We start from the raw sequence: 15724 nt of genomic DNA, 5'->3' as shown, positions 1-15724 counted from the left end.
TTAGAAACTATCCACAACACAGAATGAGACGTGAAAAAGTACAAGGTTACACGGTGTAAGAGGAGGGGTGGCGAAGTTTACAGGCAGACCAAGGGCAGATTTAGTGTGCCTTGATGTGCCGGGGGGCTGACACTTGGGAGTGAGGCGAGAGGTCCGTTTCTAGGGCGCAGAAGTCTTGTTACCTTCCGTCTCTCGCCTAGCTGCCCCAGGACTGGGAGGGGCTCCGACACCTTTTTAGAGAAAGAACAGAAGCTGTGTATTGTTCAGGGCCCAGGGCACAGACCGAAAGGCAGGCACAAGACACAATTTCCTCCTCCAGCTGACTTTTGCAAAAAAAGGTTCTTTTACTGCCTAACATTTCTCCAAAGATGTCGCTACAAACCAAAGTGACTTTAGATGCCTTGCCCAAAAACCCCAGTCCTCCCTTTCCTCAAACAGCATAGAAAGGGGATGACAGTTTTCTTTTTATAACTGAGATTATTAGGGAATTTTAAAATATCTTCAAGAAAGCCTTTGCTTTACAGATCATCTTGTTACATTCACAGTTAAATCACTAATAAAAGCTCTAATGTCTGACAGGCAAAACGGGGAAACAAAATCAGCTTCAATTTCATTATAAATTTCTATGAGACTATATTAGTTTCTTAGAGGTTAGTTTTTGATGCATTATTTTAAGAAAACTCCAAAAGTACTATAATGACTTCCTCTAGGTTACTGCCTTAAAGGAGTTACTGGCTTATAGGGTTAAAAAAATAAATAAGCTGCAAATATTGCCTATGAAACAATTATGAAAAGAAGCACTTTTTAAAAATTAAGTCAGATTTCTAAGTTTGATATAACTTTTTCACAAATCCATTTAAAAACTTATTTTCTGCAAGTTGTTTTCCTACTTAAAAGAAGAGGATAAATAGAACTTATCATAAAAATACAAATAAAGGCAGGAGTTTAAAATGGGGGAAATTAACGTTTTTTTGTAAGCTGATGGAAAAATCATCATCCAGCAGTGTTCTGCGGAGACCGTCATGCTGAAATAATTGAGCTTTGTTTTCTATACAAAGTCCTTAAAACCTGCACACAAGCAAAGTCAGCCTGTGATAACACAACTTGGTCAGCATTGGCACCAGACGGCCAGAGTGGAAACAGAACAACCACACAAGTACAGTGAGCCTTAAAAATATTAACGGTAGATTTGTAAAGGCTCTTCTGCAGAATTATGACAACCTGGCCCATCCTCTCCTGAGATGTAGATTAAATGCACTTGTCAAACCAGAGCTCCAGTGGAGTTTTGTGAGAAGTTTTCACATAAACCCAATCGAGTACGCTTTTTTGAAGAGTGATCCATTTGTGAATAAAAACTTCCTTATTGAAAAAAATCATTATTGTGTTGAAAAAAAGTGAAGCATTAACTTTTATGACAAGTTATGATAAAGCCATGAAAACTGAAGGATATGTTTCAGATAATTATAACTTTAAGTTGCATTCCTGGAAATTTTGCTCATCAGATTTGCTAAGCTTCTAGAGAAGGAATGTACTAGATCATCACCAGTCAAATACTTGGGAAATGTTCTATATTTACTATACCTGAATTCCTTTTGAAATTAGTGTGATTTGGGGGAACTAAATCTTTGTCGCCAAACTAACTATATTTATTAAGAAAAAGCGTACTGGTCCTTGATGAGTAATTCAACCACGTCTACCTGGAAAATGGAAGCCTCTGTTAGTTCTATTCATGAGTAAAACTGAACTCTAATCTTTTACTTAACAGGAATATAATGAAAGTTTGGGGCCATTTTTAACTTGGAGTATAAATATCATTCACTTTGACTTTTATCAGACAAATCTGAAATGTCTTTTTAGTTACAGGGATAAAATTCCAAAACATGAACGAAGCGAGATGCATGTATTATGACAAATATAAATGGTTACCTCCAATTTCCTTTCTAGCAGGTGCAGGACTCCTAGCCCCTTAGAGTTCATAAGAAAATATGCAGCAGAAAGGAAATGACATTAAATAAAAAACTGCAACGTCAAAGATTTATTATAGTATTCATGATGTTAAATAACATGTAGGAACTACATCTTAGTATCTTGGTACTATAAAAAAGCTATTATTTAACGCAAATATTTCTCACAATTTAAATAGCAACACTATACTTACTTAAAAAGCATATTTAGGCAAATACATAACACTTTATGGGAAATAAGTATATGTATGCCCTTCAGTTCTACTTATGTATTTTACAGAAGTTAGTGCAACTGCATCAAATTAGCAAAAACAAAACATTTTGTGCACACCTGTAAGAAGGCAGCTAGAAAGCCCTATTACAGAAATCTAGCTGGGAAACACTCTTTTTACCTGTTCCGAGGGGCCTGCCATGTTCCTTAGAGAAAGGCTGAGGCAGTAGCAACAATGACAGAAAAATCATAAAATCTGGAAGCTAGAGGTTTTAAACGTGCAAAACACCGTAAAATAGAACGGAGGAAGATCTGAAATCTAGCCCAAATGGAAATCACGTGGTTTGTTACCTGAAGGTGGGGGTGGTCTCTGTGGGGGGGCGGGGCGCGTAGGAGGAGCCACCGGGCGGGGAGGAGGAGGCCGCTTGGGCTCTAAGGTCTGAGAGTCTTTTTGCTGCAGCTGTGTTGCCGGCAGAGCGTCCATAGGAGAACCTGAACAAGTCAGCAGGTGAGAGCAGTGGGTGTGAGCGCAAAGGTATGGTACTTCCCAATACGTGTGAGAAATCCTCGATTTTGCTCACTTTCTCACTTTGTACTGTCATGTACGGACACGCATTTCTGGTATCAATAACATAAGCAGTTGTGCCAGTAAATTCCCCATTGGTGCCATGGAAGCAATGGCGCCAGCTCCTGTGGACCAGCTGGCCGAGGCCCCAGGTGCTGAGAGCCGATTTACCAAGTGGCCCCATCAAGGCGGCACACAGTGTGGGCTGCAGGAAGTCATTTGCAGTCGGCTGGCCCCTACCGAGAAGGAAAAAGGAATCTCTTCTTTTCTCTAGACCTGAGCTTATCCTGAGTTTAACTAAAGAAGTCAGGCCTCTAAGAGCAGTATGGGAGAACTGGAGAAATCTATGAAATGGAAGACTTTTTCTGGAGATGCTGGTGAGCGTGGAATGGTGACTTAATCATGTGATGTAACAATTTCCAGAGACGGATATTCCAACTTTAGGAAGTAATGACTACAAATCTGAATTAAAAAAAAATTTTTGTCTCTTCTTAACTCATACTATAATATAGGTTACGTACAGATATATAGGTAAGCCCAGATAGTTACGAGTTCTTACTATGATGATAGAAAAACATTAGTTTTAAGACATGGATAAACCTAAGCACATAGAAAAAATGATTTCAGAAAAATTCTCATCAAGCGAAGTGATGAGTTTCCTTTCCATTTCGAGCTTACCATCTACAAAGTTTCCTCTTTTGTATGCACAGAAAACATGGTACAGATCCAAAGGCGACAGAGATTTGATCGTCTAAAGTCAAATATATTGGGGCACCTGGGTGGCTCAGTCAGTTGAGAGTCTGACTTGAGCTCAGGTCATGATCTCACAGTTCGTGGGTTCAAGCCTGGCGTCAGGCTCTGTGCTGACAGCTCAGAGCCCAGAGCCTGCTTTGGATAGTGTCTCCGTCCCTCTCTGCCCCTCCCCTGCTCACACTCTGTCTCTCTCTCGCTCTCTCTCAAAAATAAACAAATATTTTTAAAAAATAATAAATAAATGAAATAAAATCAGCTAGGGAAGGTCCAACACAACTTTAAGTAAAATACACACTTTGTGAAGATGGATGCCCAGGTGTTCTTGATGGTGCCCGACTCGGTCTCATGGGAAGGGAAGGCACAGGACCCTCTGATATGGTTGGTGACTGGCAGGGACTGGTTCGGGGTGAAGAGCTCGGGGAAGTGCCGAGGCCAGAACTTGAGGACGGCTGGAGGTGCTGGGGAAGAATTTCCTCAACTTCAGCACTGTAGTCATCAACATCACCTAAGGACACAAGGTTATCAAAATGACCACCATTTCAACTTTCTCAGAGATGGTTTTCACCAATCCAGGTTTCAGGGGGTTCAAGACGCAAAATAAACACGTTCACATTATGACATCGCAGTGTGCACAGGTTAAGTAGGTAGACACATATAAAAATTGGATGTGTGCGGAACCAGAAATAGTATCAACGCCCTTATAGAAAATGTAATTAAAGAGAAGCCTATGACCTCAGGGCATCAGGATGCCAGTGGTGACTGAGCGGGGTGACTCACAGCTTTCAATTCTCCACTCAGCAGCCGGACCAGTGCTGGCCAGTGCTGGCCGACTGAAAGGTTTACCGCTCTCCTTTCGAACCTTCCTACGTGCCCTGTGGAACTGCTCCCTCCCCACTGCCCTCAACTCAGCTCCAGTGCTTACAGACGCACACCCTTCCCCCAGAGTCTCCTCACCTCTCCTCCCCCTGGGCTCTCCCGGGCTCCCCCATCTCCCCTTTCCTCGAGGCTGGAGAGTACAGCCAGGGTGCCCCTCGCAACCTCATTCCAATTTCAGAACATTAACCTTCCAGTCCTGAACAAACTTCTCTGAGGCTATGCCAGCGGGAGTTTACGGAACACCCCGTATACCCCCTTGCTGTCATGATCTCCAACCGCCATCCTCCTGGTCACCCGTACCCGTTCATCGAGGACTAAGCAGAGAGCAGGATGGCAGTCGGGTCCCACCATCTTTCTGGGTGACATCAAAGTTCGCATCGACGGTAATGCATCGACAACCTAAATGCCTTGGTCTTGTCCTTCCACTCTCCTCCGCTCAAACACACACAGCCCTCACAGCGGCACCGCCTCTGAAACACGCTCCCGACACTTCGTTCTGACCCTTAGCTCCCAGCCTTCCGGTTCCCGCTCTCAGTTACTCTTTCCTCTTGGGACTTCATCATGATCCAGGCCTTTGGGCCCCCTCTACTTTCAGCCCCTGTCTGTCGGATTCTGCTCCTCTGAAGGTGACTTCACGTTCCAGGGCACTTCACCTCTACCACGCCCGCGCCCCCCATGCACTGTTCTTTTGTGCCACCTGTCATTTGCACTGTCTAATCTCTCTGTGGCTGCACCTGGGCTGCTGCTGGTCACGCGGTGCTGACGGTTGCGGTGGCATTAAACTTGCAGTCTTCGGCCTCCTCTGGGATCCCAAAGCTGCCTGGAAATTCCACGGTTTTGTGACCGGCTCCCGCCGAACTCCATCTCAGGAGCTTTATCTCGAAAACTTCTCGACTCTTCCCGAAACGGCGGGTTGCCCTAGGCCTGCAGATAGCCTCAACTTTTAACACTTCACAGAGGAAAGAGAAGTCTTAAGATGGGACCCCCGTCCCCTTCGACAACCTGCTGCCAAACTGGAGTCCAATCCCGTGGTTGCACTTAGGTCTTTGTGGGGGAAACAAAGGGGGTTCTGCCCCTCCCCCGTTTTCTCAGTGACCTGCGCCCTCACTCCTTCTGCCCTGATGGTCCCCAGCACCATCAGCCCTTTCCATCAGCGCTAAGCATTCTCAAGCCTCTCTCCTTTCAAACAGCACCCCCTGGACCCCCGATCTCCCTGGAGCAACTGCCCTTTTCTCTCCGCCACCCCCATCTTAGCTTCTTTAAAGAGCTGTCTCCAGACACTCTCTCCGCTTCTTCATCTTCTACCCACACCTCCATTTACCACCATCTGGCTTCATCACTGCACTGAAAGTACTCTCATGAGTGTCACCAACAGCCGCTTTCACTGTTATTAAATCCAAAGGGCAAGTTGTGGTCCCCGTTTCTCCTCCTCTCTCTGTGACACAGGACTCCACTGACTATGCCTCCTTTGTTACCATTTCTTGCCTTGATTTTTACGCCAACCTCTTGGGTCTTTGACATTTCTAGTTGTCTCTTCTCCTTTTCTTTTTATGAGCAGCTGCCTTCTGCCTGTCCTTAAAGTCTGAGTTTCTCTGCTCGTTCCCAGGACTGGTTTTCTCCCATCTCTATATAGACCTTCTGGCCAAGCTAATGACTAGCCATGGCTTTCACTGCCATTATAATTGCCCTGTGAGCCCAGGGCTCTCTGGAGCGCCAGGCCCAGGTACCCACAGCCTACATGTGGGCCCAGCAGGTTCCAAAGGCATCTCAGTTTGACACGATCGAAACCAAATCCACATCCCACCCCCACTGCCTCCCCTCCTGCTTTCTTTTCTCTCTGTTTACTCCCTCACGAGCATATTTATGGAAGAACTTTGAGCCTTTCCCCACTGTGGTCTTGCACATCCCTTCTTCCTGGTTTTCCCTCTCTACCTTCTCTCATCTAATTCTCAGCCAGTCTTTAGATTCTCAACTTAAATTTCAATTCCTCTGGGAAACCGTTCCCAACTTCCCAAATCCGGGTGGGGCAACTCTCCCGTGAACTACCAGAGTCGCTCGCCACTACATCGCTGTCACGAGATTCTCGCCACCCGCTCACTTGTAACACCACTAAGCTAGGAGTTCTGGAAGGGCAAGGCTGACATCTGTTGAATTTCCAGCACCCGGTATGCACTTGGCACATAAAAGGTATGACATAAATGTGTGGACTAAGTCAACAAATGAATAGAGAAAAGGGAAAACTGGCATTGTCTCCTAAGGCGGTCAACTCTTAATGCGTTCTCTAGATGTACAGGGTCTCACAGTATGATAGACTGTCATTTTATAAACTAAGGCATGCATTTTAATGGAAAACATGCTAGAAAAATACAGCATATAGCATTAGAAAGCACCTGCACTTCTTAATCACATTTAAGGAAACTATTGCCCAGATAACTGAACACCAAATTCGAGATGGTTACATTTATGTGGGTCCGTTCAAATGCATGTGTTCCTAGCCGCCTTGAGAATCTTTTCTAAAATTGCTTTGAAATATACCTTCTTTTATCGTCATTATTTTGAACTCATTTCTGTTGTTAGGACACGCGCTTTGAAATTCTACCTCTCTACCTTAGCTGCAATTAGTGGTTGCAAACCACACACCAGAAATACCAATCGGTGCCCCTGTCGTACACGGACATGAACTAGCACTTGTAAAGATCTTATCCTTTCAATGGCAGAAGGGCAAATACGTTTGCAATTTGAAGTCCAGGTACCGGCAAACTACACGCAATACGACGCAAAACAAAATCTAATTGATGCTGCTCTGTGTGTTGCAAGAAGACAGAGATGGGGACTGAGACTTCGCGGATGGGAAGGACACTTATCTAGAGGTGCAGAAGGAAATGCGTTCGATAAACAAACCTTCCATATCGAAATCTGCTGTGACCTCCGCATCTTCACCGAGCAGGGTAGAGCTTGTCGATGACGGCAACGGAACGTTAATTTTCTCTAAACTCATTTCTTCTTCCAGATTTTTGATCCAGTCTGGACTTTTTAAAGTAATAGTTATAGTCCGACCCAATAACTAGTTGGTAAGAAGAGATGTAAGATAAAAATTCACTGGCATGAACATTATCTTGGAAAACAAGTGACTGCTCTGGTTATACTATGCAACAGTATAGGCTTACTTCAGCTTGACTCAATTCAACGTACACCGTCTCACATATACTGAATTTTTAAGTAGTATAAACATGCCCAGTTTCTCCTTTAAAAGCCTGTGTTGCTAAATCTAAGGTCTTCTTTTGTAGGATGCACGCAGAATCAGGTTTCCTTTGCTGTAAGTCAGTATCTTTCCCTGGCCAGATGTAAATTAACTGACAGTTTCGCTACATAGTTTCATACTTTCTTTGATATTCAGTGACTGTTCCTACCTGAAACAATTACAGAAGAGACAGGCTGGCACTCCGCCTTTCTTATAAATGTGAGTGCCTTTTAGACAAAAGTATAATCTAAAACACTCAAACACGTTATGATTAAGTCACACTGTCCTGCTGATGGATTAAAAAAATAGTTTCAAAACACCTGCAGACAGCCACAAGTCTCCTTGGTCAGGGGTGCCCGGGTGCTTCATTCTGTTGGGTGACCGGCTCTTGATTTTGGCTCAGGTCATGGTCTCACAGTTCATGAGTTCGAGCCCTGCGTCGGGCTCTGAGCTGATAGCGCGGAGCCTGCTTGGGATTCTCTCCCTCCCCCTCTCTGACCCTCTGCTTCGCATGCTCAGGCTCTGTCTCTCTCGATAAATAACTATGTACTAAAATTAAAAAAAAAAGACTCCCTGGTCAAACAGAGGCTGTGCACTAGAAAGCCATTTTCATTGAAAACCCATACCATGTAACTAATCTGCTTTCTAAAATGCAAGCTCTCAAAAAAAAAGGGGGCGGGGGCGCCTGGGTGGCTCAGTCGATTAAACATCTGACTTTGGCTCAGGTCATGATCTCACGGTTTGTTGAGTTCGAGCCCCACATCTGGCTCTGTGCTGATGGCTCGGAGCCTGGAGCCTGCTTTGGATTCTATGTCTCCCTCTCTCTCTGCCCCTCCGCAGCTCGTGCTCTCTCTCTCCAAAATAAATAAAAATTAAAAAAAAAAAAAAATGCAAGCTCTCTCCTACACGGTTTCAACTTTCTTCATTTAAAGAGCTTCTGGAGCATGTAAAATACGTGACCTTTTCTGGTATTTTCAAATGAACTGGGTAGCTGTGACCGACATGCTGTGAAGACAGCTGGCACCTTTGTGGGTACAGATCTTCCTTGGCCCAAAGTGCTATCCACATGAGGATTCCTTGGAGGCACAGGATGGAGACATTGAAAGCTGCTGGCCTGAATGCTACAGTGGTTTTTAACAGTAATTTAGTGTCCACACTAAGCTTTGAAGTCAGCGTTCTAAGAAACTAGTAATCCTTTCTTTACTTGCTTATCAGCCTAAATCAATTCCATTCCAGAACTTGGCAACAGGCTTCACAGGTCTTTAAAGAACACGCTCAAGAAGGTCATCCTGTGGGTTGGCCCCCACTTAAGCTAGCTACTTTTTCCAGATTCTTCCCTGGAATGGAAGAGCTCTTATGGGACTCCATCCTAGAAGATTTCAGGCTGAAATAATGTTATTAGCAAAGGCAACAGACTAGAGAGTTGAAAATATCTAGCTTTCAAAAGGACAAATTAAATATTATGACGCACTTTCCACAAACACCGTTTTACAGAATTTTCAAAATAGTTTTGGGGAGCTAAGAGTGGGTACTTTCTAAGAATGTAACACAGAGAACTAGACTTGAGGGTGAGGGACAGGGCTGAAGAAGAGGGGAAAATATAAAACAGAGAGGGACAAAAGAAATACTCAGCAAAGGAGCAAGCTGACAAAGAAGGCCAAATTCAGAATTGCTCTTAAATATTCATATCCTTATGGGACGAGGACACGCTTTTGAAGAGACCAAAGCTAGAGTTAAATTTAAAACTCAATAATTTCCATACAGTTAGGACAACAAAGTTACAAGACGGACAGGAACACCTTGCAGCACACACAGAAAGGGACTGAAACTTTAACGCCAAGGGAGATGTTATACACCAGGGAAAAATGGGCTAGGGACACACGCAATTCATTGAGAAAGTACTGATGACCACTAAATTAAGATAAGCAGCGATCAGAATCTTAATGGGAATGACATACTACTGGTTTTTCAGACTGTCAAAGTTAGACATGACCCGGTATCGATTAGGATGTGGACAGTGGGTAATCTGAGGCATAACAGAATTAGATCTACTCCTTCTGAAGCGCAATTAGGCAGCAAGCGTCAGATTGTAACACTGACTATATCCTCTGACACAGCAAACTTACATTTAGGAATTTATCCTCAGGGAAGGAATAACAGGATAGGCACACAAAGTTATAGTGTACACAGGCCTTCCCTGGAATGCTGGTTTTGCTAATTGAAAGTTGGAAACAATCTGCTATTAATAAGAGTTTGTTAAATAAATTTATGTATTTGTCCATGCAACAAAATTAACGGAAAGAGTAAAAGTGACATTATTTGCTCATAAAGAAAAACGCCCATGATACAGTCTCAAGTGAAGAGGTAGTAAGAAAACAGTATTTATAACACGATCTCATTTGTGTTTGTATATGCATGTTTGCGTGTACACATATATCCCACTTGTGTTGATATATACACATATGTATATATAATCTCATTGGTTTTAATATATATGCATAGATGAAGGTGAGGAGAAATTATTTTGCAATAGTAGGATTAGTGTTCTTCATTATTTCTTCCTTTATGCTTTTTTTTCTTTAACATTTATTCATTTTTTGAGAGACAGAGAGAGACAGGGAGTAAGTGGGGGAGGGGCAGAGAGAGAGGGAGACACAGAATCGGAAGCAGGCTCCAGGTTCTGAGCTGTCAGCACAGCCCGACGAGGGGCTTGAACCCACAAACTGTGAGATCGTGACCTGAGCCGAAGTCGGATGCTCAACCGACTGAGCCACCCAGGCGCCCTTCCTTTATACTTTTCTGTATTTCATGATTTACTTTTGCTTGAGTGTATTACTATTACATTCAGGAAAAACGAGCAAATAGAACCCTATGAAATCTATTTCAAAAGTAATGTATATGTGGAAATTTTTTTCTCCAAGGAAGTTGAAATAATGCGACAGAAGAGGAAGCACAGGGAAGTCCTTATGAGTGGCCCACTGTTAGAGAAATTAGGCCTGGATTTTAGTCTATCCTGTCATCGTATACTTAGAAACAGGATGTGTCTAAAAGCGTTCAGAAAAAACTGAAAGATACAGCACTGTATGGAAATAAAACTATTCTGGGCCAAATTGATGTAAATTTCCTCCATCAGTAACATGTTAAGTCACAGGTTAGGAATACCTATTTAAAAATTTCTAAAATATCTTGGTGGGATGGATTTGTTATCTATGGGAATTATTTTACCTACACCTGAAAAAGGGATCTGGGTACCATGATCCAAGCCAAGAAAACAAGTTCTTAGGAATAAAGAGTACCTTCCTCCCTTGTTTTCTTATAAATAAGGCATTTTCTTCATTCGATAGAAATCTTTCCTACTATGAATGAGCCAGGATATCTATTCCACTTAACAAAATTTCTATATAATAAAAACCAAGTTGGATGGTAAACATATTTTCTTCTTAGTCTGTTACCAATTGTTAGTATCTTTAGGGAGGACCAAAATAATTCCAAGCTGGTCAGAAACCAAGTCTAAATAATAAATATTAAAGCACACCATAAGGTCTTCTATAGTTCTGCACTGGAAATACATCTAGATAATCCTGCTGCATGGCTATAAAATTATAATCTTTGGATACAGAATTTCAAAATGGCTTACAATCAACAAATGCTACCTACCTCTTTACCATTTAGGTTCAGAACACTCAAGGCAGAGCTTCCCTCCAAAAATGTAACCCACATTTTGTCTTCTACAAATCTTCAAGAAAGAGAAACATAAACAACAAAAAATAATTAATACCTTAGATATAACTAGTCCAACAACCAGCCCATTGACTATTGATTAACAAAGGCCTATGGAGGCCAGGAAGTAAAACACAACAGGGAGAGCAGTAGAGCCACTGGTGGCCTGGAGAGGGCACTCTGCCTCTCAAAGCTTTCAAATTCAAATTTCTTTCAAATACTATGCTAATAAAACAGCCTGTCAGAAGAAGGGCCCTGTGGCCCTCCATTTGTGATCCTGCTAATCTAATCCTTCATTTCACCGACAAGGCAAAAAGGGCCAGAGGTTAAAAGTGGCTTGTTCAAAGCCACTCTACAAGGAGACTCTGTTACAGGGCTAGAATACAAATTTCCTGACCCCAGAGTCCAGCACTATGTATTTTCAAGGTCTCCATGACATCTCTGAAGCAAATTTCCTTTGACCAAGAAAGAAGATGGGGAGTTGTCATTAAAATATACATATCTGATTGGCCCCAGAGTGCCTTAGGGTATTATGGTCCTTGTCTTTATGCAGGGGACAGCCATTTACTCTCTTGGGACTTCAATGGCCTTTGCTATGACTCTAAGTTTGCAATTTTGAAATAAGAAGCCCCCAAAAAGAAAAAAAACTAAAAGGACATTAGAGTAAGTTCTGAATTAAGACGATCACTGACATGTAATAATGTTATCGCACAAAAAAGAGTAAAACAAAAACATTATCAGTCTTATTTATAGAAACAATTTTACACATTGGACTACTCCCCGATTATACAAATCAAGATCAGAAATCCCTGAAGATTTTTCAAAGATGAGGGGAAAACATGTGCACGTACATGCGCGCGTGCGTACACACACACACACACACACACACACACACACACAAGCTAGGATTCCAAAGCATGCCTTATGGATATTAAGAGGAAGAGGCTAAAAAGAGAAATAGGAACAAGTACTTTATCCTGTTTAAATCAGAGGCCTGATTTCTACAGATTTCTACAATCACCCAAATATGACCAAGATAAGTGACTCAATTTCCTTGGCATGTTAAGTTACTAAGCTGCAAGATGCCACCATCTGAAAGACATAGAACATCATCCCTATCTAAATACTACGAAGGGGATCTTTTTCATACTGTTGGCAATGGAGAAGATCTCTCCTCCAAAGGTTATAATCACTACTATAAGCTTGCGCTTAGGCTGCACTAGTCCCGACTCCAAACATCGACACTAGTCCCCCCCCTTCCTTATCCATGGAAGATACATTCCAAGACCCCCAAAGGATGTCTGCAACTGCAGATTGTACCAAACCCTATCCATACTGTTTTTTCCTCTACCTACATACCTACAATAAAGTTTAACTTATAAATCAGGCACAGTAAGAAATTAACAACATGAATAATGAAATAGAACAATCGTAACAAAATACTGTAATAAAAGTTATGTGAATGTGGTCTCTCTCTCAAAATATCTTATCGTACTGTCCTCACCCTTTATCTTGTGAGGATGGGAGATGATAAAATGCCTGCGTGATGAGATGAAGTGAGGTGAGTGATGTAGGCACTGCCATGTAACATGAGGCTACTAGTGACCTTCTGATGCTACATCAGGAGGAGGGTCATCTGCCTCCAGACCACAGCTGACCTCAGGTAACCAAAACCATGGATAAGGGGGCGGGGGGGGGGGGGTCTACTGTGTTTGTTTTTTGACAGTGGTACCAAAGCATTTGTGGTCATATGGCAGTGCTAATTTCTTGATCCTACCCTTAATTAGCAATGTGTTCCTTATGAATGTTTAACAAGAGATTTTGGTTTTAATATCCATGTATATACAATATCCATGTGTGTGTGTATATATATATATGTGTGTGTATATATATATGTATGTATATATGTATATATATACACACACACACACACACACACACACACATATGTATATGTAGGTCTTTGAGAAGCTGCATTTTCTTCCTATTTTCACCCACTAGGGTAAAAACTTCTAGATTTTCCCCCCAATTAATATAAATACCTAAATTTGTCCCACTCACATTTCCAGGGAATGTCTTATTTACATATAAAGGACTTCAGTCACTCCTAAACCATAGTCTTATTCTAGAACAAAAGGTAATGATCAATTTAGCCTTACTGGCGACAGTAGTCCTCTCCTTGTTTACTTCCATTGTCTGCTTTTTCTATTCTAATTTGGTTGCCTGAAGGTGTGTGACAACCAGAATATTCCACCTGTGGAGGCATGCATGGTTTTATAATGTTAGGGTAATACCTTGTTTCGTTACCAATACTTTTTCTAAAGATGACAAGCACTTTGGGGAAAGCTTCTGGCTCCAATTTAACACCAAGTTCCTCAAGACTGTTTTTTCTTTAATGTTAATTGCTTTTTGACAGAGAGGGAGACAGAGCATGAGCGGGGGAGGGGCAGAGAGTGAGGAAGATACAGAATCCGAAGCAGGGTCCAGGCTCCCAGCTGTCAGCATAGAGACGGACACAGGGCTCAAACTCAGACCGTGTGATCATGACCTGAGCCGAAGTCGGATGCTCAACTGACTGAGCCACCCAGACGCCCCGCTTCAAGACTGAATTACAAAGACAGGTCCTTTTCCTGTCTCAGAGTCCTTCACCCTTTATTCTCTCTAGCCCAGTTCCATAATTTGCATTTGCTCACGAGGACACTTACCTGCTCCTCGGCTGCCCACATCAGGCTCCTGGTAACTTGGCTTTCTATACTTGGCCAAGCTTTCTGTCATCTGTAAACCTGGAGATTTCACTATATCCTTCCGAATGCCTTAGGATTTTAGAAATTTTTTTGTTTTGTTTTCAAGGTTTGGGGTAGATCTTTGTTAGAAGATCTGAGGGAAATATAAATGCAATTTCTTCTGTATCTGCTCATTTCCTCTCTGAAAGGACTCCAGGTTTCTTCGGCATGCTTCTTGCTCTACAGAAGCACACTATCTTCAATCTGTGGACTGGGCCACCCAGTACAGAGATGTGCCCACCAAATATCTACAAAACATACCTAACTGAGTAGATGCAAAGCACAGAAGGGAGTCAAGTCCCTTCCGTATGAAATTCAAACACACGCAGTCTTTCAGAACTGCTGGACACTTGGAAAAGAACATGTTTTTTAAACCAGGGAAGAAGCATCTGGTTCTGCAAAAGGCAGATGGGTAAGTCAATAACAGAAACGAAGACTGGACTGGATGACTCCTGACTGATCGGATTGTGCTGCCTTCTCTGTTAGTTGGAAATCAAATGTACTTAAAATTACTTAAAACATCAAATTTCTTAAACTAAGGGAGGAAAAGTCACTCTGCTTTACTCCTAACTCTCCTTAAAAATATAAAACAGTGTGGGGCGCCTGGGTGGCTCAGTCAGTGGGGCATCCGCCATTGGCTCAGGTCATGATCTCACGGTTTGTGGGTTTGAGCCCTGTGTCGGGCTCTGTGCTGACAGCTCAGCCTGGAGCCTGCTTCTGATTCTGTGTCTCCCTGTCTGTCTGTTCCACCCCTGGCTCATTCTCATTCTCATTCTCTTTCTCTCTCTCTAAAATAAGTAAACATTGAAAAAAAAAAAAATATATATATATATATATAAAATAAAACAGTGATCACAGCTTCATTTTGCCATAGGGCTTTGTTATACATTGTATGATATATATAACCACACCTAAATGTGCACACATTTTTTAAAAAAAAATTTTAATGTTTATTCAGTTTTGAGACACACAGAGAGACAGAGTGTGAATGGGGAAAGGGAAGAGAGAGAGGGAGACACAGAATTTGAAGCAGGATCCAGGCTCTGAGCTGTCAGCACGGAGCCCGACGTGGGGCTCGAACTCACCAACTGTGAGATCATGACCTGAGCCGATGTCAGACGCTTAACCGACTAAGCCACCCGGGCGTCCCAAAGTGCACATATTTTTTGTTCATCAATTGTTCATAAAAACTTTCACTATTCAGCTTTAAACTCTATAAACGTAATTCAGTTTCAAAACCTATGAACTCTTTGAAATAACATTTCTATAGTATGACTTTCCTGTAATTTGGAAATAAAAATACAGTTGACCCTCAGACAACACAGGTTTGAACTGCACAGGTCACCTTATACGTGGATTTTTCTCGACACAGTACAGTACCGTAAATGTATGTCTTCTTGCTTATGACTTCCTTAACGCCATTGTCCTTCCTCTAGCTGACTTTATTGTAAGTATATAAGACATACACCACATAAGATATGTGTTAGTTGACGGTTTCCATTATTGGTAAGGCTTCCAGTCAACAGTAGGCTATTGGTAGTCTTTGGGGACTCAGAGCTTCTAAGTGGATTGTGGACTGCATGGCGGTCACTGTGCCTAACTCCCACATTA

The 15724-nt window shown here is 42.3% G+C and overlaps 1 protein-coding gene across 4 annotated transcripts in view; it reads right to left on the bottom strand.

The window, feature by feature from the left end:
* SYNJ1 (synaptojanin 1) overlaps positions 1-15724 on the bottom strand; it is a 91471-nt gene that overhangs the window by 14251 nt on the left and 61496 nt on the right. For 2 of the 4 annotated variants that reach the window (XM_042956962.1, XM_042956963.1), the window contains 5 exons: positions 11268-11346; positions 7271-7433; positions 3789-3998; positions 2527-2667; positions 1927-1965 (listed from right to left, as the gene is read on the bottom strand). In XM_042956962.1, coding sequence (XP_042812896.1) covers positions 1927-1965; positions 2527-2667; positions 3789-3998; positions 7271-7433; positions 11268-11346 — 632 coding nt within the window. The remainder of the gene's footprint in view (positions 1-1926; positions 1966-2526; positions 2668-3788; positions 3999-7270; positions 7434-11267; positions 11347-15724) is intronic. The other 2 variants (XM_042956964.1, XM_042956965.1) reach the window with 1 other exon arrangement.

This window comes from Panthera tigris, chromosome C2 (genome assembly GCF_018350195.1).
Source record: "Panthera tigris isolate Pti1 chromosome C2, P.tigris_Pti1_mat1.1, whole genome shotgun sequence".
In the NCBI taxonomy this organism is placed as follows: Eukaryota; Metazoa; Chordata; class Mammalia; order Carnivora; family Felidae; genus Panthera; species Panthera tigris.
The sequence above is the reverse complement of the archived record's forward strand: the minus strand, read 5'-3'. Positions and strand labels throughout refer to the sequence as shown.